This window comes from Chiloscyllium punctatum, chromosome 6 (assembly GCF_047496795.1).
Source record: "Chiloscyllium punctatum isolate Juve2018m chromosome 6, sChiPun1.3, whole genome shotgun sequence".
NCBI lineage: Eukaryota > Metazoa > Chordata > Chondrichthyes > Orectolobiformes > Hemiscylliidae > Chiloscyllium > Chiloscyllium punctatum.
Genome location: NC_092744.1, coordinates 6275568 through 6299623, shown reverse-complemented (window position 1 = coordinate 6299623; position 24056 = coordinate 6275568). Strand labels below are relative to the sequence as shown.

At 41.1% G+C, this 24056-nt stretch overlaps 1 protein-coding gene across 3 annotated transcripts in view; it reads left to right on the top strand.

The window, feature by feature from the left end:
* LOC140478686 (transcription factor Dp-2-like) overlaps positions 1-24056 on the top strand; it is a 201957-nt gene that overhangs the window by 24457 nt on the left and 153444 nt on the right. For all 3 annotated transcript variants that reach the window (XM_072571960.1, XM_072571959.1, XM_072571961.1), the window contains exons 2-3: positions 11888-12008; positions 22871-22937. In XM_072571960.1, the coding sequence (XP_072428061.1) occupies positions 11997-12008; positions 22871-22937 (79 nt within the window). In that variant the 5' untranslated portion in view covers positions 11888-11996. The remainder of the gene's footprint in view (positions 1-11887; positions 12009-22870; positions 22938-24056) is intronic.

The window sequence follows — 24056 nt, the reverse complement described above, 5'->3', positions numbered from 1 at the left end:
CTCTGAATCAGAAGAGATAATGGCAGATGGTAAGGTCAGAAAGTTCATATTCCTTGGTTACACAGTGTCTGCTGTTCATAAAAATGTGTGGTGGCTGCCTATTGCTCTGAGCATCTTGTGAGGTTATGAGAACAGCAGCGATTTTGGCGCTGTCTGCTCCAGATAGAATATTCCGGGTCAGTGGCAACAAATCTTTTTTTATTTGCTAATAACCCATCATAATGAGAACCATAGCATAATGAATGAATGTTCTCTCTGCACTCAATATTGAACAATGCTTGATGGAAAATGGTCTAAAATATGAGCATTGTTTTCATCTCATGTTCTACATACTGTACTGAGTAATACAATGACATTTGTTGTTATATTTGAAAGAGCGTTACACACAGTTTTAGTAATATGTCTCTGGTTTTATTTCTTTATCATACTCTAACGCTGAAGCAAAATAATTCAGGTGTTTAACCCAGATCTGCCTAGCACTGTAATGCTATGAATTTGCATAGCTTGACCTATTGTTTGAAATTTGCACTAATATCTTTCAGAAAGAAGATTTGTTGCTTTTTTTTGTTTTTGTCCATCCTACAGTGTGGGGCTTTAGTAATGGGAATGAAAGAAGTGAAGATTCATTGAAACACACATTTCTCCTTGATCTACAGGAAGGCTAACCACAGGTTCAATAATTGACAAATGGATCTGTATAAACGTGGCATCAATTATGTCTAATTGACTGTCGTCTGCACTGTTCAATTTCAAACAGTCCTGCCCTATTTTCAGTTGAAAGAATAAAGTTGTGCACTTGAAATTCATAAAATGAATTTGAGTTGTTAGAATTTTTCACACACTCAGGAATATTTATCAAATGTTTTTCAATTGCAAAGTCACTTCTAATGATAGATGAATAGGCCTAAGGCCATCCTGTCAGATGCTGAAAAGTCTCCCTCAGTCTCCCTCAGATAACTGGATTAGTGGGTGCTGGAAGAGCACAGCAGTTCAGGCAGCATCCAACGAGCAGCGAAATCGACGTTTCGGGCAAAAGCCCTTCATCAGGACTTTTGCCCGAAACGTCGATTTCGCTGCTCGTTGGATGCTGCCTGAACTGCTGTGCTCTTCCAGCACCCACTAATCCAGTATTTGCTTTCCAGCATCTGCAGTCATTGTTTTTACCTCCCTCAGATAACAGCAAGTTATCTCAAAGGTTTATGTCACAGTTGAAGTTAGTTGTTTCATGCTACTACTGTGCAGTAGCAACATGAATGGTGTGTTGTCACTCTCAGGATGCTACCATCATGCCAAAAAGACAAATGAGTAACATGGTGTATGATTTGCAGTGCCAGAATGATGCTAGATATGTGGGCTGTGTGATGCAAAAGGTAGTGTTTCCTATCAAACACCATTTCTCTTCTGCTGTTTGCAACAAGCAAGGAACTGACAGTGCTCAACCTTTCAAAATTCAGCATTGGGACGTATCTCTGTCTGTGGACATTTGCTACATTATCTTGGAATTACTCTTAACATCCAGTTTAGGATTTTCAGGTAGTCTCGCAGTATGTTGCGTTCTTGTTTATACTGGAAGCAACTTACATTTAATGCAAAGAATCTTGTTCTTTGCAGACAGAAAATGTACAGAATTGAATAAAAATGAAATACTGTGTGTGTTGGAAGTCTGAAACAAATATAGAAAATGCTGGAGAAACTCGTCTTCTGAGTAATACCAGAGTCTAAATGTTACCTATCTTTCTCTTTCCACAGCTCCTGCTGGACCTGCTGAGTTTCTCCATAACTCCTGTTTGTTTCAGAAAATCTACACATACTGCTCCTGTTCCAACTCACCAAAGTAAATGGCAGTCATTGGCTGGTTCATTTCTCTTGGCAATGTCTTGACCAATCAAAGTCAACCTGCTTGGTTTAAAATTTAAAATTTAAACCAAGCGAAGCAGTTAACTGTCAGTCATCATTATTTGGTGTATTCTGATAAGCCTGTACCAATCAGAATCCACTTGCCAACCAGTTAGCAGTCTGTTCACATATAAACGTTGATTTACCCCTTTAGATATTTGTTGCGAATTGTCATGAATGACAAACAAAGAAGCTTTGGCAAAATGTCCTTTTCTTTTGTAAACAATATTCATGCTTAAAACTACTGCAAGTATTTTCTTTAAGCAGTGCAGATTTACAAGATCCACAGTGCATGATTAATTAGAGAACTAATTCATGGAGTTTAGAAGATAAATTTTCAAAGGTCGGGATCTTTGAAACTCATGTGCCTAAACTTTGTAATGTTTGTACGTAGTAGTTGAAACAAATGTCAGGATTATGGGATCCCTACTGTACAGATAGAGAGGCTACTTCAGTCCGTTGAGTCTGCACTGCCTGTCCGAAGAGCATCCTACCCAGACCCATCGTTTCACCCCATGGCCAAACCAATCAACCTGCTAATCCCTGGACAGGGCAATTTAGCATGGCCAATCCACCTAAACTGCACATCTTTGAACTGTGGGAGGAAACTGGAGCACCCAGAGGAAACCCACACATGTATGAGAAAACCCTAGGCTGGAATCAAACCCAGGTCCCTGGTTTTAGTAGCAGTGCTAACTACTCTTCCATCATTCCAACCTTAAGGATCAGGATTGGAAATTGTTTGGACTATACTTGGCATCACAGCCCTGGCTCCAAACCATTTTAATTAATCTTAGAAGTATTAATACAGTTGACAAAGACAAGCAAGCCTATAATATATAGGTCAGATATGGAATAACTATTAGATAAGTAATGTGAGAAGGAGCTACCTAGAACATGTTGAAATCAGGAAAAATTGCTCCATTCTCAGTGTCTTCTTTCAGCCTGCTTTGTCCTGGAATGTGGCAAGCACTTTGAGTGCTGTTAGAGTTGCACTCATCCAGGTAAGTGGGAAGTAGTCCATCTCACTCCTGACCTGAGTCAAGGTTAGGTAGCCTCAATCATGTGGCACTGGGAGTTATAACCAAATAGAGATAATCAAGGCTAGCAGTCGTGTAGATGGATACATAGCAGTTCTGATGTTCCTGCAGACCCACTGCAGTTTATTCCTTCTTCCTTGAGATGTAACATGTTTTAAAATCTTTTTGAAGTCATTGTTCCATCCATTATTTTACACTATCTCTTGAGTTAAATTTCCAACTCTGGGTTATGCTGCTTTCTGTCTCACATTCAGTATGCCTTTGTGAGACATGCTCTTAATATAATCACTGTATCAACATGTGACTGGAGGATATAAAGATCACCTGCTCCAAGTTCCCTGTATCACTTGAAGCATAACACTAGTTAAAACCTCCTCCTCTGTTTTTATCCTATAGATTAAAAATGACCCAGAAACTCATGTGCCTAAACTTTGTAATGTTTGTACGTAATAGTTGAAACAAATGTCTCTTAGATTTATTAATGGCATGCTATGCTCTTATGTTTTGAGAGATAGCATAGACATTGCACCATCTAGAAAAATACCCTGCTGGCGGCAAACTCTTACCAGGTACTGTTTTATACTTCTGAATGGACAATCAATTGGTTTATTTTAATCTTTTAGATTATCCTAGAAGCATAGAATTTTATAGTACAGAATTCAACCCATCGTGTCTGTCCTGGCTCCCAAGACAGCTACCCAACTGGTCACCTGAGGATTCTATAAGCCTTTGTAACAGCTGTTTCAACTTGCCTGGTCACCTTCAGAGATTTATGCACTTGAACCCAGAGATCCCTCTGCTCCTGTACTCCCCTCAAAGTTCTGAGGAAGGGTCACTGGATCCAAAATGTTAACTCTGATTTCTCTTCACAGATGCTGCTATGCCAGCTGAGATTTTCTAGCAACTTGTGTTTTAGTTTCTGTACCATCGTGCCTGCATTGTTTTTCCATGTTACTTCTAACCAAATACATTAGTTCGCATTTCTCTGCACTGAAATTCATTCGCCAGGTGCCCACCCATTTGGCCAACATGTTAATGTCCTTCTGAAATTGCTCTGCATCATCCTCACAATTCACTACTCTCCCTAGCTTAGTATCCTCTGCAAATGTCGATATTTGCCCTCAATATCCCCCTCAGAATTGCTTATATAAATCAGAAAAAGCAAGAGTCCCAACACTGATCCCTGGGGAATACCACTTTCAACTTGTCTCCAATCTGAGAAATGTCCATCTATACCTACCCTAGGTTTCCGATCTTTTACCACCTTCTCATCCATGCTTCCTAAGACCCTTCAATCCCAAGCCTTTCTAATTTGCTAACCAACCTGCCCATGTGACACTGTGAGAAATGCTTTCTGAAAGTCCAAATACACAGCATCCATAGCAGCACCTTCATCCACTGACTCTGTCACCACGTCAAAGAACTCAATTTGGTTTGTCAGACATGATCAGCCCTTGACAAAGCCACGTTGACTGTAACATTTCTCAAAGTGTATGTTTATCTTATCCTGTATTATGGCCTCCATCAGTTTTCCCCACTAGTGACATCAAACTGACTGGTCTGCTGTTTCCTGGGTTATCCTTTGCCCCTTAGTGAAACAACAGCATCGCATTTACAATCCTCCAGTGCCCTTGGACTAATCCTGTATTCAGAGATGCCTGGAAAATGTCTGTCAACAGGTCTTAAATTTGCTCCCTTACCTCTCTCAGCAAATGAGGATGCATCCCATCCAGGCTTGGTAACCTCTCTACCTGGGCGCTGCCAGCTTTTCCAGCATATTTTCTTTATCCATCCTAATTTATTCAGTTGCTCAACACCCACATTTTCAACTCGGCTATTGTTACCATTTTCTAATTTGGTAAAGATGGAAGTAAAATGCTCATTTTGACCTCTGCACCCTATACCCTTTCTTTCAGCTCCTTATGGGGCCTACTCTATCCTTCACTAATCTTTTACTATTATAATCCTATCCTATTCTAATATTTCCCTTCTAGTATTGTACACTTTATAATTCTTCCTCCCTTCGACATTCCAACCCGGCATATTGAAATCAAGATTCTTGGTATCCATGGGTGAATTTCTCCATTTAATTATCATTTATAAATGTTTAGTGCAGAATTCCTTTTGTGTGCAACTTAATACCTCCACTTAAAAAAAGGTGGTTAGAAAATTTCACACAAATGTATTAAGCGATTATCCCATAACATAATGACCTTACTCTCCTACTGTTTCACATTATTTCCATTGTTCGCTTTATATTTTTATGTCTTTCCTACCCACCTTTTAGATTCTCAGCCATAAGGCTGTAGTTTATGAAAGTGGCAAGGATCCCTACTAGGGCTCGAAATAGGGGTCAAGGAAAGGCAAAAGCGTTTTAACAGTCACTGTGACCCAGTAGGGCCATATGCTGTTGGTAGCAGTCAATTGAGTGGCTCCCATTGGAGTTGCCATTGCTATTAAGGACATCCTGCCACCCAGTCCCAAGAGCCTCTGGCCAAATGCAAGTGTCAGCAGTTCTAAGGCTGCCACTGGACGTGTCAACCATTGCTGGGACTGCTCTCACAAGGTGAGAGCAACCCTTATGTGAGGAACAAGAGGATGGCCAGAGTGAGGGTAGGGTCAAAAAGTGGGGTGGTGGAAAAGCTCCCCTACCTCCTCCAACTCCAAGCACAAGTTCCCTCCACTTTCCCTGATCAGCCCTACCCTCACTCTAGGAGAAAGTGAGGACTGCAGATGCTGGAGATCAGAGTCAAAGCATGTGGCACTGGAAAAGCACAGCAGGTCAGGCAGCATCCGAGCAGCAGGAGAGTTGACGTATGATGAAGAGCTTATGCTCAAAACATTGACTGTCCTGCTCCTCGGATGTTGCTTGACCAGCTGTGCTTTTCCAACACCCTACCTGTGCCTACACCTCCTCCCTTACCGCCATCAAAGGCCCCAAAGTAGCCTTCCACATCCATCAAGGTTTACCTGCATATCCACCAATATCATTTATTGTATCCATTGCTCGCGATACAGTCCCCTGTACATTGGGGAGACTCGATGCCTTCTCGCAGAGCGCTTTAGGGAACATCTCCGGGACACCCGCACCAACCAACCCCACCACCCCATGGCTGAACACTCCAACTCACCCCTCCCACTCTGCCGAGGACATGCAGGCCCTTGGCCTCCTCTATTGCTGCTCCCTCACCACCCAACACCTGGAGGAAGAACGCCTTATCTTCCACCTCAGAACCCTTCAACCCCAGGGCATCAATGTGGACTTCACCAGTTTCCTCACTTCCCCTCCCCCAACCTTACCCCAGTTCCAACCTTCCAGCTCAGCACCGTCCTCATGACCTGTTCCACCTGTCAATCTTCCTTCCACTTATCCGCTCGACCCTCCTCTCCGACCTATCACCTTTGCCCCCACCTCCATCCACCTATTGCATTCCCAACTACCTTCTTCCTAGCAGCACCCCTCCCCTTCCAATTTATCTCTCCACCCTCGAGGCTCCCAGCCTCATTCCTGACGAAGGGCTCTGGCCCAAAATGTCAATTTTCCTACTTCTCGGATGCTGCCTGACCTGCTGTGCTTTTCCAGCAACACACTGTCAACTCTGTTTCGAGTCTGTCAGTTTTGATAGAATGTACCTGCATTTCTGATGTATCAGTAACAAAGTGAACTGTCCCAACAAAGTTCTAAGAATTATTAGCAAACAAAAGCTGACTTTCAGCCCTGGGGCAGGTACCCACTTATAAAAGAGGTGAGTTCAATGCAGCTAAATGTGAGGTGATTCACTTTGGGAAGAATAACAGGAAGGCAGAGTACTGGGTAAATGGAAAGATTCTTGGTAGTGAGGATGTGCAGAGAGATCTTGGAGTCCATGTACATAGATCCCTGAAAGTTTCCACCCAGGTTGATAGTGCTGTTAAGAAGGTATACGGTGTGTTAGGTTTCATTCGTAGAGGGATTGAGTTCCGGAGCCGCAATATCGTGCTGCAACTATACAAAATGCTGGTGCGGCCACACTTGGAATATTGTGTACAGTTCTGGTCCCCATATTTCAGAAAGGATGTGGAAGCATTGGAAAAGGTGCAGAGGAGATTTACCAGGATGTTGCCTGGTCTGAAGGCAAGGTCTTACGAGGAAAGGCTGAGAGACTTGAACCTGTTCTCATTGGCAAGAAGAAGGCTAAGAGGGGATTTGATAGAGACATACAAGATGATCAGAGGATTATATAGGGTAGACAGTGAAAGTCTTTTTCCTAGGATGATGACGTCAACGTGTATGAGGGGGCATAACTACAAATTGAGGGGTGATAGATTTAAGACAGATGTCAGAGGCAGGTTCTTTACACAGAGAGTGGTAAGGGCGTGGAATGCCCTACCTGCCAATGTAATCAACTCAGCCACATTAGGGAGATTTAAACAATCCTTGGATAAGCACATGGATGATTTTGGGATAGTGTAGGGGGACAAGCTGAGAATAGTTCACAGGTCGACGTAACATCAAGGGCCGAAGGGCCTGTTCTGCGCTGTATCGTTCTATGTTCTGTGAGTTTTCACGAGTGGCTTAAAGGAAGAATGGGAAGTTGAGAGGTCGAAAGGCTACGGGAAGAAATTTGAGATATTGGGGATGAGTGTGTTTGTTGTAGTTTATTATTACGCATCAGTTGTCCCGTATGTTGCTTTTCTCAGTGCAAACTTTTCCTGTGACAGCGTGTTTTGTAGAATAGCTGTAGGTTGGGGAGACATCTGCTTGACCAGAATTGCGTACTAATTTTACTTGTTTGCTGTGATCTATAAAGAATGATGTGGGTGGACTCTATTCATATTCATTTTCAGTAAGAAATATAGAGTCTGTATTTGTTTTGGTGTTTTGAATAGGTGAGGCCTGAAGTTAAAAGAATTCTGAGTTGATTGGCTTTGCAACTTACACTGTGTACAGTGGTGTCCAGGTGCACAAAACCAACTTGGAGGTCAAATTCCACTTCAGATTAAAGGAAAAAAGACTATGGACTGAATGCACATTGTGGTGTTATGTTGCCACCTGCTTACTGTTAATTTTGGGATGGTCATTTTGGCAGTGAGCCCATCTTTTGGTAATGCTCTTACTTTCTTTTGAGTTGAACAATGATGTGAAATGTTGGACGCATTTTGAAGCAGGAAGTAATACTTCTTATGTTAAAATAATGTACTGTCACAAGTTTCTTGTATATAATTCAATACATAAAACATGAGATGTATAGAAAATAGGAGCACAAGGAGGCCACTTGGCCCTTTTGAGGCTGGTTTACTGTTCAAAATTATCTTGGCTGACCATCCAACTCTGTACCCCGTTTCCACTTTTATCCCCCATACCCTTTTATCCCTTTAGCCCTAAAAACTTTCTCTAACTCCTTCTTGAAAACGTTCAGTATTTCTGTGGCAGAGAATTCCACAGGCTCCCCACTCTCTATGTGAAGAAATTTCTGTTCTTCTCAGTTCTAAATGGCTCGACTCTATATTCCTACACTGTGATGCTGGTTCTGGAGAGAGAATTATTCATTATTTGTGATATTCATGCAATTAAAGTTGATTTAAAAAGAATCTAATGGTTGAAACTTACATAGAATAGTCATATTTGATGGGAAATTTGACTTTGAAGTAGTGGTGTTAAGTGTGGCCTTAGTCAAATTATATGCTAGGCAATCTTTATTGAAACCGTACTTAACTGTTACGACATGGGGTAAACCCCTCTGCTCATTTAAACCCGACACACAGAAAAGATGCACCTTGTGCTGTAATCTGTGAAAATTCAAGAGGCAAAGAACTATCTCAAGAATCACTGTTTAAAGTAAAAATGAAAACTTTAATTTTTTAAAAGTCTAACTGAGAATAATTAACTAACAACTATTTACAACTCCTTTCTCTAACCAATCTTTTACTTTCCCTTCGACAATATTGGTCTGATAAAACCCCCAATTAAGACTTACAGAAAAATTCAAATTTCAAAACCAGCCAGCTGTCGAATCTTCTCTTTGTAAATTTGTAGATTTGATGTCCAGGTCGATGTTGATGTTTTTTCCTGTGAAAACTCCTTCTCAATACAGGTACCTCCTCAGAGAGTTCTTATTAGCAGCTTACATCTGCTGGTCTTTTGGCAGTTCTCCTCTAACTGTTCAATTTTTGTTTGGTTTTATACCCAAAGTATCGGATTGTTTCATTGGTGTCAATTTTGTCAAAATACTGAATTCAAACTTGATTGAAGTTTAGTATCTTGGGGCATAGTTTAAACTGATTGGCCAAATTTGAATTTATGTTTTTTGTCTCATTGCAACCCGGGTACTGCTAGCTGCTGGACCAAATGTTCCATTGTACATTACCCAGCACTCTGTGTACTTGCTAAGTCCTTCAACTCTATTAAAGGTACAGTACACATCTGCACCTTCATAACATAATCCCTCTATGATTTACTTATCTACATTCTGTATGCCTTCTGAAAGAAATGACAATGCAGAAATTTAGACAAAACCATAAAAATGGAGCCACCAACCCTGACTTTGGAAGGCATTAATTTGTCACATTCTGCAATCTGTGACATCAAGGGACAGAATAAGGCCAGTTAACAAGAGGTCATACTGTACAACACTACAGTAAAATTCCATGCAATATTCTGTAAATTTCAATGAGATTTTGTCCCCAAGTTTTCCTTCACCATATAAAATGGACAGACTACTTCACAATAGGCCTGGTTCGGAAGAATCTGTGGTATAAAATTCCACAGATTCACAATGCTCTGAGAAGATAAATCTCCTCCACAACTCTGCCTTAAATGGGTGCTTTCTTACTCTGAGATTATGCCCTCTGACCTTAGACTGTCCCACAAACAGAAACATATTCTCTGCATCTATCCTGTCAAACGTCCTATGAAACATAGGAGGTTCTTCTATGTTTCAATAAGGCTGTCTCTCATTTGTCAAAACTGCAATGAATAGAGACCCATTCTACTCAGTCCTTCTCTACCTGCATCAGCCAAGTGAACCTTCTCTGGATTGCCTCCAATACCAATGTATCTTTTGTTAGAAATGGGGCCCAAAACAGTTCACAGTGTTCCAGTTGTGATCTGACCAGTGCCTTGTGTTGTTTCTGCTGTTCCACACTCTCTCTGAATAAGCTTGGATAAAACAGCAGAAGCTTTTGAAACGTGTATTAATTTCAGCATCAAGTGACAGATTATTGGTGATTGTGGAGCATTGTTATGTAAAATTATCACAATCTCCAGTGTCATGTTGTCAGTGCTGGTTGATGGCAATATGGCAAACATTTAGGACTGTGATATTTACCTTTATGATCCTAATGGTCAGACCAAACTCCTTACAAGAATTAATCTATCTATTTGTCGCTGAAGGTATTTCTCAGTACGAAATTAAAGCATTGTCAGTGGAGAGTTACTCTTGATGATAATTTGCCACAAGTTTGTCTTGTATGACAATGAATATCAACTTTGTTTTATGAGGTGGATTGTACATTAGTTCAGAAGGAATACGTACTTAACTTCTTTCTTCGGGCGGCACAGTGTCACCGTGGTTAGCACTGCTGCCTCACAGTGCCTGAGACCCGGGTTCAATTCCTGCCTCAGGCGACTGACTGTGTGGAGTTTGCACGTTCTCCCCGTGTCTGCGTGGGTTTCCTCTGGGTGCTCTGGTTTCCTCCCATAGTCCAAAGATGTGCAGGTCAGGTGAATTGGCCATGCTAAATTGCCCCTAGTGTTAGGTAAGGGTAAATGTAGGGGAATGGGTGGGTTGTGCTTCGGCGGGTCAGTGTGGACTTGTTGGGCCGAAGGACCTGTTTCCATGCTGTAATGTAATGTAATCTAATCTAATCGACATATAAGGATATAAAGGGGAAATAATAATGCAGTGCTAATGTACTGAACCTGCACCCCAGAGGACCAGCGTAGTGTTCTGGTGATATGGAATCAAATCCCAGCTTGTAGAATTTAAACTGAATTGATATATTCTAAAAAAAGCTAAAATAGAAAACCTAGTTTCCTTAATAGTGACTAATAAATCATTGATACCCCATATGGTTCACTAATGTTCTTTTAGGGAACAAGATCTGCAACTTTATTTGAGTTGACCTGCCTATGACTTCAGACCCAAAGCACATAGTTGACTCTTAAACAGCCATGCCAGTGATATTCACATCTCCTGGAAGACTTTGTTTAAATATTTAAAGTTGGAGCTGCAGCAATAATTTTACATAATTGTTGTCCTTCAAGTTCTTAACTATTGTCAGTTCCATTCATGAAGGGATGTCCTACTCCATGGTGAGTGTAATGATGTGCATCAATTACAAAGACATTTCTTCAGCTAGTATGGAGGCTGCAACACAAAAATGTTGTATTTGAATATCAAATGTCTGATCAACACAGTTGTATCATTCATGACCATCACCCATGGCTGTAATAATTGAAAGCAGTAACTGGCCGCTTGACTGGTTGGGAATGTTTGAACAGTGTCATGAAAGTGTAGTTATGATCATAATGCATAATCTACAGAGTACAGCAAAGTGCAGCTCCAACCAGAGATACAAGATACTCTGCATTAATTTGTTTTTTTTTTAGTATTTTGTGTTCCTTCACCAGTTTGCAGAAACCTTCCTTCACTGTTAACTTTGTCGTCTTTCCAAGATATTTAACTTTTGCCTCATTTCAACACAGCCAGTTCAATGTTACCCATTCCTGAGCCATCCAGGTACCATTGCAACTTTGTGCTTGAAGCCATTTTAACCCTTCCATGATTGACTCAACTTCAATCTTTACTTACATCTTTAAACAGTCTTTATTTTAAGTGAGAGTTTTTTTTTCTGTTTAAGAAGTTCCTGGAATGATCTCTATATTTCAGCGTTGTGGTTGAGTCAATTTTTGCAGCTGTGTTGGTAGCTTTGCTGGTTTGATTATTAAAACAAAGTCTTATTTCCAACAGACCATCCTGTTGCTGTAAATGAAGCTGCCTGCTGGAAGCGTCGCTTTTGTTTACATCTGAGGGTTTTGGAGAACTTTGGACCCAGTGCACCTCCTTTGGTGCAGGTACAATGGCGAAACATGTAAGTGACAATAAACCTGTAGAACAGCAGACCCACGTTTGGTTAAAGGTATGGAGATAGCTGAAGACCAAATGTTTTTAATCGTCTCCTTGAACCTATTGTTTTATGCAACAGAAAGGATGTACGAACAGGATTTTAAGATGTTCTTTATATAAATTTCTTGTACATAAGTCAAATGGTTTCACAAGGCAATTCTTTTGCCTAATGATTTCTATTTTAACTTTTACCTTCTGCTCCTGTGAAGTAAAATTTTATACTACTACTACTACTTGTTAAAATGTAATCCCCTGAATTAAGTTTACAACTTTTTATGTTTAGCTAGGGCTACAGTTCAGCTTCATTATTAACTCAATTCGTACAGCCCTCATTAAACCAAACTTCCCTCGGCCGTAGCAGAGTCTCCAATCTGGTGCTTTGCTGCGATTTCAATATCTTATTAAGAGAAACAAAAACGTTTGGTCTAAACTTGATGTGATTTTCACCCTTGCAATATTTATTTGACCATTTATTAGTTAACCTCCTTTAGATTTTTAGTTTATTTCCCACTCACCCAATCCCACCTCTTCTGCAGTTACATAATATTCCTCAATAGAAAGCAGGTGACATTACTTCTAGATTGGAATCACTACTGTAGACTGACCAGTTGCTAAAAGTGATTAATATTATTAATACTTTCCTTCTTTAATTTCCATACTTCTGCTACCCAAACTCTTATTGTTTTACTTCAGATTGAAAGCTCATTGTGTGAATTCACTTGACTTTGCTACATAATAGTCAAATGGTCTTACTTTCTTGTTTCAATCTATTCAGGCGATTCTTTGCTTAATGATCTCATTTTAAGTTTTCCCTTCTGCTTTTATTTTGCACTATCGCGAGAAAAGCTAGGCCCGTAAGCTTCTGCTAATGGGAACCATTTGACTAGGAATTCCTCGGTTAAGGTCCCTAACAATAAGGGGAAGCATCCCATCTGAGGTGAGCTGTACCCTCCTTCTCTCCAGACTTCACTCCAATAAAAGCAAAATCACAATCTATCTTAATGTGCGGTGTTTTAAAGGACAAAAGTAATGTGCCAGTAAACTATTCAATTATTTTTTAACCAGGGTAGTCTTCCATTTATTTATACACATACATACTGAGAATAACACAATTTGTTTGGTACCATCTCACAAACCTACAATCCTGATAGAAGGAATAACAAAGATCAGTACAGCACATGAACAAGCTCTTCAACCCACCAAGCTTGCACAAATATGATGTCTTTTTAAATTAAAAAGTTTTTTTCCTCTACATGATCTGTATCTCTGACTATTTGTGTGTATGTCAAGTTGCCTCTTAAAAGTTGCTATTGTATCTGCCTCCACCACCTTCCCAGGCAGTGCATTCCAGGCACTTACCACCCACTGTGTAAATGAAAACCTGCCTCTCACATCTCAATCCAATCCAAAGATGTGCATGTCAGGTGAATTGGCCATGCTAAATTGCCCATAATGTTAGGTGCATTAGTCAAGGGTAAATGGGTCTGTGTGGGTTTCCTTCGGGTGCTCCGGTTTCCTCCCACAGTCCAAAGATGTGCAGGTCAGGTGAATTGGCCATGCTAAATTTCCATAGTGATAAGTGCATTAGTCAGAAGGAAATGGGTCTGAGTGGATTACTCTTCGGAGGGTTGGTGTGGACATATTGGGCCGAAGGGTCTGTTTCCAAACCGTAAGGAATTTAATCTAATCTAATCTTAAGGATGTCACCTAGTAGTTGACATTTCTACCCTTGGAAAAAGACTCAGACTATCCTTTCATAATTTTGTAAACTTTTATTAGATTATCCCTCAGCCTCCACCATTCAGGTGAAAACAAACTAAGATTGTCCAATCTGTCCTCAAAACTAATGCACAACAAAACAAGCAACTTTTTGGTAAGCCGTTCCTGTACCCTCTCGAAAGCCTCCACATCCTTCCAGCAATGTGGTGACCAGAACAAAATGTGGCCTAACTAAAGTTCTAAACAGCTGCAGCGTATTATATCTATGCCCCATTGTGGGTTAGCATTGCTGCCTCACAGCACTAGGAACCTGGGTTCGATTCCAACCTCTGGTGACCGTCTGTGTTCAGTTTGCAGACATTCTTCCCGTGTCTGTGTGGGTTTCCTCCAGGTGCTCTGGTTTGCTCCCACAGTCCAAAGATGTACAGGTTAGGTGAATTGGCCATGCTAAATTGCCCATAGTGTCTAGGATGTATAGGTTAGGTACATTAGTCAGGGGTAAATGTAGAGGAATAGGGGAATTGATCTGTGTGGCATACGCTTCAGAGGGTCGGTGTGGACTTGCTGGGCTGAAGGGCGTGTTTCCACACTGTAGGAATTCTATGACCGATGAAGGCAAGCATACCATATGCTTTCTTGACTACCTTGTTCACTTGTGTTGCCATTTCTAGGGAACTGTGGACCTGTTAATGCTCCTAAAGCTTCTGCCATTTATACTTTCTTCCCAACTCGGCGAACAGAAGCACAACTATGAGCACCCGAGCTACAAATCCTCTCACAAACTTTCCTCCTGCATTAGACCTTCCAGAATGCATCACCTCGCATTTGTCCACACTAAATTCTATCTGCCATTTCTCCACCCAAGTCTCCAGCATATCTGTATCATTCTGTATTCTCTGGCAATCCTCCTCCCTATCTGCAGCTCCTCCAACCTTTGTGCTGTCTGCAAACTTACTCATCAAACCACCTACATTCTCCCCCATATCATTTATTATGGGCGGCACAGTGGTTAGCACTGCTGCCTCACAGCGCCAGAGACCCGGGTTCAGATCCCACCTTGGGTAAGTGTCTGTGTGGAGTTTGCACATTCTCTCCGTGTCTGCGTGGATTTTCTCCGGGTCCTCCGGTTTCCTCCCACAAGATGTGTAGGTTAGGTGAATTGGCCATGCTAAATTGCCCCTAGTGCTAGATGAAGGGGTAAATGTAGGAGAATGGGTCTGGGTGGGTTGCTCTTCGGTGGGTCAGTGTGGACTTGTTGGCCCAAAGGGCCTGTTTCCACACTGTAAAGTTACCTAATCTAATCTAAACACTACTGGTCACAGATCTTAGTCAGAAAAACACCCTCTCTGTCTTCTATGACCAAACCATTCTTACCAGCTTACCGTGGAACCCCATGTGACTTTACCTTCTGTATCTGAAGTAGAGGGTCCTCCAAGTTACCTTGAAGCTTCACTCTGTGTTGGACTTATGCTAGTTTCTTAATTGTCACCAGATTAAAATACAGGAACCCCTTTGTTACAGCATTGAAGAAGTACCACCACAGGAACATTAATGGTTGAATAAGAATGAACTGCTCAAGTGCAAATAGATGTGGACAATTAATGGCTACCAAAATGTGCATCCCAAAGAATGAATTTTCTTTTTAAAACCTTGCTTTCATTTTAGGGAATTTCAAAGCCCACAACTCCACCCCCCCCCCCCCCAAAAAAAAAATTAACTGCATAATTTCAGGATTGAATATTCCCCATTTCTTTTCCAAATGACGTTGTTCACACATTATCAGTAAAGTTATAGCTTACAAACTAGAAACCAGTAAGAAGGTCATTAAAGTTAGAGGTAGATGGATTCATACTAGAGAGGGGATCAAATGCCATCAATGGGGGAGTGAGAGAGATGGGATTGTAACTTTGAAAAACAGTCAGATTAGCTGTGACCTTATTGACTGGAAGAGCAGGCGTGAGTGGTGAAATGTCCTACTATTGTTTGTATGTTAGATGGCAACACCTTCATTTTATTGTGGTATTCTCTCTTCCCCTCTCTCTAATTTTCCCCTCATGGTACAAAAGGGAATTGGATAAGCACCTGAAGGAAGTAAATTGTTGGGTATTGGGGACAGGATAGAGAAGTGAGACTAGCTAAATTGCATAGAGCTAGCACTGTTTCGAAGGATCAAATGGCCTTCTTTTGAGCTATAACTGTTCAATAATTCCACCATGATCCTAACCGGCTGAGATATTTGTACATCACCAATATGGATGTTTTCACCATTGAGAGCTTATGCTTCCACTGCATTTGTGAATTCTGACCCTAAATCTTGCTATCACTACTTCTATCCCTCTTCCTCAACAACTTCCTCTCTGATCCCAGTCCTGGCTACTAAGCCTCATTTTTCTTAGTTACTCAGGGTCACATTCTGTTTGAAATATTCCTGTGAAATGCCTTGGAATGTTTTTTGTATATTAAAGGCACAATGTAATTGCAAGTTTTTTTATGCTTCTTTGTTGGAATAGTTTGCCCTTGTTAAGCAGACTGTGAGTCTGGCAAATTGGGCTGTATTGAATGGTGGCCTGTAAGAGTGCAAAATTAGGCAAGAAGGGGTCTTTAATTAAGTGACATTCTCCTCCTGCGTCCTGATCCCCACTTGCAGAGTCTCATTACTTGATACCATGCAACGTTGCCACTTGTCCTGACTGATCAGAGGATTGGTAGGCCAGCTTTTCACACTATTGGTACAAGACATGGCTGCTCGCTTTCTCTCCAGTCTCCTTCCAGGCTGCTTTGATCAATCAGAAAGGTCTCCTATTGCCAATCCCTGGGGAAGAGCACCTCCTATCATGCCCAGGATTGCCTGCAAGGAAGCACTTTGAGCCCTGAGGCTGCAGTCTGACTGTTGGCAGGCATTTTGACTTAACGTGAGAATGGAATAGACATTGGAGAGATTGGGGTCCAAGAGGATTATCTCCCAGGTGAAAGAGGACAATGATTTATGGAAGAAATCAACGGCGATGGAGGCTGTGAGTTGGAAATGCAAGGAAATATAAGACATGGTCCCAGTTCTGCCTGATGGCAGAGACTAGAGGACTGCAGAGGCAGGCCTTTTAAAGCCAGCCCAATCTGAAATTGATGGCAGGACGACATTTCCTGCTCAGCCCCACTGTGAATTTGCAAGTCCAATTCGCACCGTACTTCTGGGACCTGTGACGGGTTTCAACACGTGAACATAAATGACATCCCCTTCTAGTCTGTAGTTGGAAGCTATGTTCCTTCAATTAAAATTTCACAGTTTCTCATCGTGGAAAAGTTTTTTAGTTCACCTTTCTTCAATCTCAGGTTGTCCCATGGTATTTTGCAGTCAATGAAAGATTATTGAAGCCTATTCAGTAATGTTGGATGGTCCACCTATTGAAACCCGAGGATACGACTCAGGCATTTTTGGTGGAATTTCTCTGGCGTATTTGTATGTCATTGATACATGGTCCAGGTCTTGCTGTAGTACAATGTTGTGGTAATGACAACAGTTCCATATGCCAGGGCTTTAGTTGACTTGTAGAGGGCTTTCTTGTCAACCACTAGCTGTAACTTGTCCAGGAATGAGATGGCATGGCTGATGCAGCGTTGAATCTTTTGAAAGAAGTGGTTTCAATGATATGGGAAGTGCTCAACATATCCCAGAGTATCTCCTTCAAAAATCCTTGTCTTTCATGAAGCCAGCTCCACAAGGAGTCAGGCAGAAACCCTGCCAGCTCAACTACAATGCACTTGGATGCTTTATCTGGATGGTTAATGAGTGTCTCCCACTGGGTCTTGGTTTCTCAACTCTCAAATGGCAATGTTCTAAGGAAAGTAAAATAAATCACTACAAAGATGCATTGATACCATGCTTCAAGGAGAGGTTAGTTGACATTGATGGCAGGAAGGAGAGTCCTATAATCTTTCAAAACATTGACAACTTGTGCATCAAACTTTGGATCCAATTGTTTAATGATGAGACCGAGCAGCAGCAGAGAAGGAAAGGAAGAACATCCTATAGTCTGTATCCCACTGTCTTATGGGGTGCCCTAGTCCCTGTGCTCAAGTACCAGCAGGTCAAAAATTGGTCTGTTCAGACGCGTGAAGACCCACAGAATGTTAATGACCCTGAATTGATAGCATTCACCAAAGATCCTTAGTCAGCACCTTCTAAAGCCACAACCACATCTATCTGGAAGGAACAAGGGCAGATGGGGACTTGCAATGGTGTTCCCTCCGAGCCACTTACCATCCTGACTTAGAAATATGTTGCCAATCTTTCAGTATTACCGGGTCAACATCCTAGAATTTCTCTCTAGAGCATTGTGGGCCAATCTACAGCACGTGGACTGCAGCACTTGAAGAGACAGCTCATCACCCCATTCTCAAGGACCACACAGACCACCAGTGATGCTCACGTCCTTTTAATTTTAAAAAAGGGGGAAAAAGCCCTTCTGTTGAGGAGAAGATAAACGAAACCTGCTGCATATTTCTGATTTAATTTTGCAAACTAGTCAAATGGAACAGTTCGTGATTGCAACCAATGGATGCTTTCTATTTAGGCTTGTATGTGAAGGAAAACCTTCTGAGCAAAGATTTCATTTGGAATTCTAGAAATACATTTCGTAACATTGCTTTTGAAGAAAAGGTGGGAAGAAAATGAGAAAAGCCGAAAAAGTGAAGAACAGTGCAGTCTCTCTTTTGTGATTGCCTTGCCTTTACTTTTAAGTTGTATGTTCCCAATCATTTTAATCCATCCATAAATTTATCAGACACATCTCAGTACATGACTCGAAGACCATCTAATTCACACATTATACAGTGTTGCTTAATTTATTAATTTAAACTGCCTAACCTCTTGAACCATTGTTAGTGTTGGCTGTTAAAATAATTGTGTAAACTGAAGTCTTAAATTGAGGTACTGAGTGTGTTTTGTTCAAACTGGTTTGTGCCAGTCAAGCGATTTAAATTTTTTTTTGTGTAAGCATTAATTCAGTGGAAGTTGCAATTAAGGTTAACCACAGCTAAATTGTTCTAGCACTTGAGATTCAGTTAACAATAAAGAACCAAGTTGTAAGGCTAGTTGGCAACTTTCTTCAATACTAAGATAACCTTATTGAAAATTAAAAATATCTGTTTCTCCATTCATCTATTCCCATAGAATGTTTTCCCTTAAGGTTTTCTATCTGTTCAGCCAAATCATGCATTATCACTTACTGAAAACAGGATATACCTCTATCAGTATTACTGTTTAACTGCTTAAGTACTTCCTACAAAACTTATTTTTTGAAAAGTTGAAATAAACAATGTATTTTCCCTTGTCATCTTCAGAGAGATAATCTGCTCAGTCCCGCTTACAGACCAATTAAACATGAGAGGGATTGTTACTGTTAACCTGAATCTTGATTCATGATAATGATGGGTTCGAGGAGCTAAAAATTATACGTCCTGAAGACTTGTGTTTTTAACATTAGACTGAACCCAGCTGCATCCAGACATATCTTCCGTTGCTCACACCTGCCTACTAGTGCACATTTTTTCCTCTTATCTTCTTTCAAATAAATTGGTATTATTTAGATAATTTCAGTTTCTGCTAGTGAAGAATGTGTAACTATACGTCCTTTAACAAAGGTTATATCGTGTGGTAACTTTTGAGGTTTCAAGTGAAGGCCTATTGGTGAATGTATGCAATGGGGTTAATTAAACTTTGATAATTTGCAGTTGACTACATTATTTTGGTAGCTGCTATAATGGAAAGGTACATGTGTGCAAAAGCAAACACATTCTCAGTGAAACCAATTTTTAAAATTCAAATAACTTTGCTTCACGTTGGCCAAGTTGTAGAATATGAGTCTTTGATTTGGCCAGAGCTAGTGTAGCAGAATACATGGTGGCTCATTGGTCAGGACTGATGCCTCACAGCACCAGAGTCCCAGGTCTGATTTCAGCCTCGGGCGACTGTCTGTGTGGAGTTTGCACATTCTCCCCGTGTCTGCCTGGGTTTCCACCGGGTGCTCCGGTTTCCTCTCACAGTCCAAGGATATACAGGTCAGGTGAATTGGCCATGCTAAATTACCCACAGTGTTAGGTGCATTAGTCAGAGGGAAAGGGGTTTGGGTGAGTTACTCTTCGGAGGGTTAGTGTGGACTGGTTGGGCCGAAGGGCCTGTTTCCACACTGGAGTGAATCTAATCTAATCATATTAGATATGGACAAAAAGCTTGGTTGAATGTAAATTGGTGCTGCAGTTTTGGAAAAGTGGGTTTGTGTAGCTGTACTGTTGATTTTGAAACACTGTATTTTAAGCTTGTGGACTGCAACCTGCAACTTCCTTTTTTAACTCTCCCACCCACCAAGGAAACTTAGAGCTTAGACATTATCACAGCATGACCTCGGAAACACGTGTGTTTTCATAGCTCCAATTTTGTTTTTAAACAATATTGTCCAAACTGACCATTTTGACAGCAAAACTTTGTAAAATGTGTGTTCAGCTATTGTTTTTCTGCTGCCCCCTCAAAACCCAAGCTCATCCCAAACTCTAAGGCATATCCTAACTTGCACCAAGTCACATTTCCACTCTGTGCTTGCTGACCTATGTTGACTCCTGGTCCAGTATATCCTATTAGCTTTAAAATAGTGTTGGAAAAGGATAGACCGGATCTAACTGTTGATGATCTAAATTGGAGGAAGGCTAATTTCAAGGGTATTAGACAAGATCTTTCAAAAGCTGATTGGGAACAGATGTTCGCAGGTAAAGCAACGGCTGGAAAATGGGAAGCCTTCAAAAATGAGATAACACAAGTCTAGAGACATATTCCTGTTAGGGTGAAAGGAAAGGCTGGGAGATGTAGGGAATGCTGGATGACTAGAGAAATTGAGGGTTTGGTTAAGAAAAAGAAGGAAGCATTTGTAAGGTATAAACAGGAGAGATTGAGTGAATCCTTAGAAGACAGGAGGAGTATACTTAAGAGGGAAATCAGGAGGGCAAAAACGGGACATGAGATAGCTTTGGCAAATAGGGTTAAGGAGATATCCAGATGGTTTTTACAAATACATTAAGGACAAAAGGACAACTAGGGAGAGAATAGGGCCCGTGTGCCTATGTGTGGAGCTGCAGGAGATGGGGGAGTTACTAAATGAGTTATTTACATCAGTGTATACTGTGGAGAAGGATATGGGAGGTATAGAATGTGGGGAAATAGATGGTGACATCTTGAAAAATGTCCATATTACAGAGGAGGAAGTGCTGGATGTCTTGAAATGCATAAAAGTGGATAAATCCCCAGGATCTGATCAGTTGACCTGAGAACCCTGTGGGAAGCTAGAGAAGTGATTGCTGGGCCCCTTGCTGAGATACTTGTATCATCGATAGTCAAAGGCGAGGTGCTCGAAGACTGGAGGTTGGCGAACGTGGTGCCACTGTTTAAGAAAGGGTGGTAAGGAAAAGGCAGGAAACTATAAACTGGTGAGTTTGACATCGGTGGGTGGCTAGTTGTTGGAGTGAATCCTGAGGGACAGGATATACATGTACTTGGAAAGGCAAGGACTGATGAGGGATAGTCAGCATGGCTTTGTGCATGGGAGGTCATGTCTCATGATTGAGTTTTTTGAAGAAGTAACAAAGAGGATTGATGAGGGCAGAGCAGTAGACATCATATATATGGACTTCAGTAAGGCTTTTAACAAGGTTCCTCATGGGAGACTGGTTAGCAAGGTTAGATCTCACGGAATACAGGGAGAACTAGCCATTTGGATACAGAACTGGCTCAAAGGTAGAAGACAGAGGGTGGTGGTGGAGGGTTGTTTGTCAGACTGGAGGCCTGTGACCAGTGGAGTGCCCAAGGATCGGAGCTGGGTCCACTAGTTTTCATCATTTATGTAAATGATTTGGATGTGAACATAGAAGGTATAGTTAGTAAGTTTGCAGATGACACCAAAATTTGAGCTGTAGTGGACAGTGAAAAAGGTTACCTCAGATTACAACGGGATCTTGATAAAATGGGCCAATGAGCTGAGGAGTGGCAGAGGGAGTTTAATTGAGATAAATGTGAGGTGCTGCATTTTGGAAAAGCAAATCTTAGCAGGACTTATACACTTAATGGTGAGGTCCTAGGCAGTGTTGCTGAACAAAAAGATCTTGGAGTGCAGGTTCATAGCTCCTTGAAAGTAAAGTCACAGGTAGTTGGGATATTGAAGAAAGCATTTGGTATGTTTTCCTTTATTGGTCAGAGCATTGAATATTGAAGTTGGGAGGTCACGTTGCTGCTGTACAGGACATTGGTTAGGCCATTGTTGGAATATTGCATGCAATTCTGGTCTCCTTCCCCTCAGAAGGATGTTGTGAAACTTGAAAGGGTTCAGAAAAGATTTACAAGGATGTTGCCAGGGTTGGTGGATTTGAGCTATAGGGAGAGGCTGAATAGGCTGTGACTGTTTTCTCTGGAGCATTGGAGGCTGAGGGGTGACCTTATAGAAGTTTATAAAATCATGAGGGGCATGGATAGGCTCTTTTCCCCGGGGCAAGGGAGTCCCAAACTAGAGAGCATAGGTTCAGGGTGAGAGGGGAAAGATATAAAAGGGACCTAAGAGGCAACTTTTTCACACAGAGGGTGGTATGTGTATGGAATGAACAGCCAGAGGAAGCGGTGGAGGCTGGTACAATTGTAACACTTAAAAGCAACTGGATGGGTATATGAATAGGAAGGGTTTGGAGGGATATGGGCCAAGTGCTGGCAAATGGGATTAGATTACCTTAGAATATTTGGGCAGCATGGATGAGTTGGACTGAAGGGTCTGTTTCCGTGCTGTACAGCTCTATGACTCTATGATTCTATCCTCAATTTTAAAACTTTCATCTTCAAATTCAAATTCTATGGCCAAGCCCTCCCTGTTTGTGTTACTTCCTCCAGCTGTACAATCCTTGGTCTTAGCAGTTTTCCTCAATTTATTTAAATCATATAGCTAAATCACTTAGTTCATGTGCAAATTATTCAGTATTTCAGAATACAGAAAAATACCCTGAGAATGGATAACCAAGAAGTTGCAAAGAACCTTGCCATTCCTAATGGTATGCTATTCCATCCTCTATCCCCCTCTTTAGGTTGCAATAATTAATGCCAATGGAGATTTGAAAGGATACACAGACCAGAATCTTTTTCCAGTGAAAGGTAAGTGGAAGTTAAATACATAAAAGCACAACTTACACGAATTAAAATTGAAATATTAAGCAGATGTCTCATTTACAGGCTGGAATTGTATTTGAAGGACACATCTGTCATATTTATAAGTAACCAGCTTCAATGGTGTGTCTTTCACTTGGAACTGATTCTTCTAGACTCATTTCAAAGGAATGCTGCTTTCAGTGGAGATTAGATTTTATTTGGAAAAAAGTCAAGAATTGGATTCTGTTAACTTAGTAGGAGTTTTGAACTTCATTGAGAACTTAAGATCTCTGATGATGTTTGAACTCTGGATCACTACGTTAATCTGTGTGGCCTTATCTAGTCGATCTGTTCAAAATACTGTACGTTAAAAAGCATTATCCTTAAGTTCATTTAACAGTGTGCTATATATAAGTGACTTACATCAAGGTAAAGAAGATGGTCTCATTTTATCATAGTTACTTTAAAACGTGCTTGCCTCACAGTAAAAACCTGAGTCAAGTGACGTGTTGGCTGTTCCGTCGTAATTTGTATCAGAGGCTACTGTCAGTTTATAATACTGGCACCTATTCTCTTATTGTTGAAAAGTGTGTTGCTGGAAAAGCGCAGCAGGCCAGGCAGCATCCGAGGAGCAGGAGAATTGACATTTTGGGCATAAGCCCTTCTTCAACCAGGACTCTCGCCCACCCTCTGACGACCCCTTAAAAGGACAACCTATTCTCTTATGCCCTTTTCCTGGAAATGGAGAAAGCAGGGAATGGGATTACAGCAACAGAAATTGCTGAAAAATCTCAGCAAGTCTGGCAGCATCTGTGGAGAGAAATTGGAGTTAATGTTTTGGGTACAGTGACCCTGCTCTGAAGGAGGGTCAATAGACCTTAAGTGTTAACTCTGATTTCTCTCCACAGATGCTGCCAGATCTGCTGAGATTTTTCAGCAATTTCAGTTTTTGTTTCAGATTTCCAGCACCCGCAGTTCTTGTGGGTTTTTTTTTTGTCTAGTAGTAAGATTAATTTTGGATTGCTTTGGCACAGATCTGCTGGGCCAAGGGATCTCCAATTAGGCAGCATGTCCAAGAGACCCTTTTAATACTAATGCAAGTTAAATGATATTAAATAGTTATCT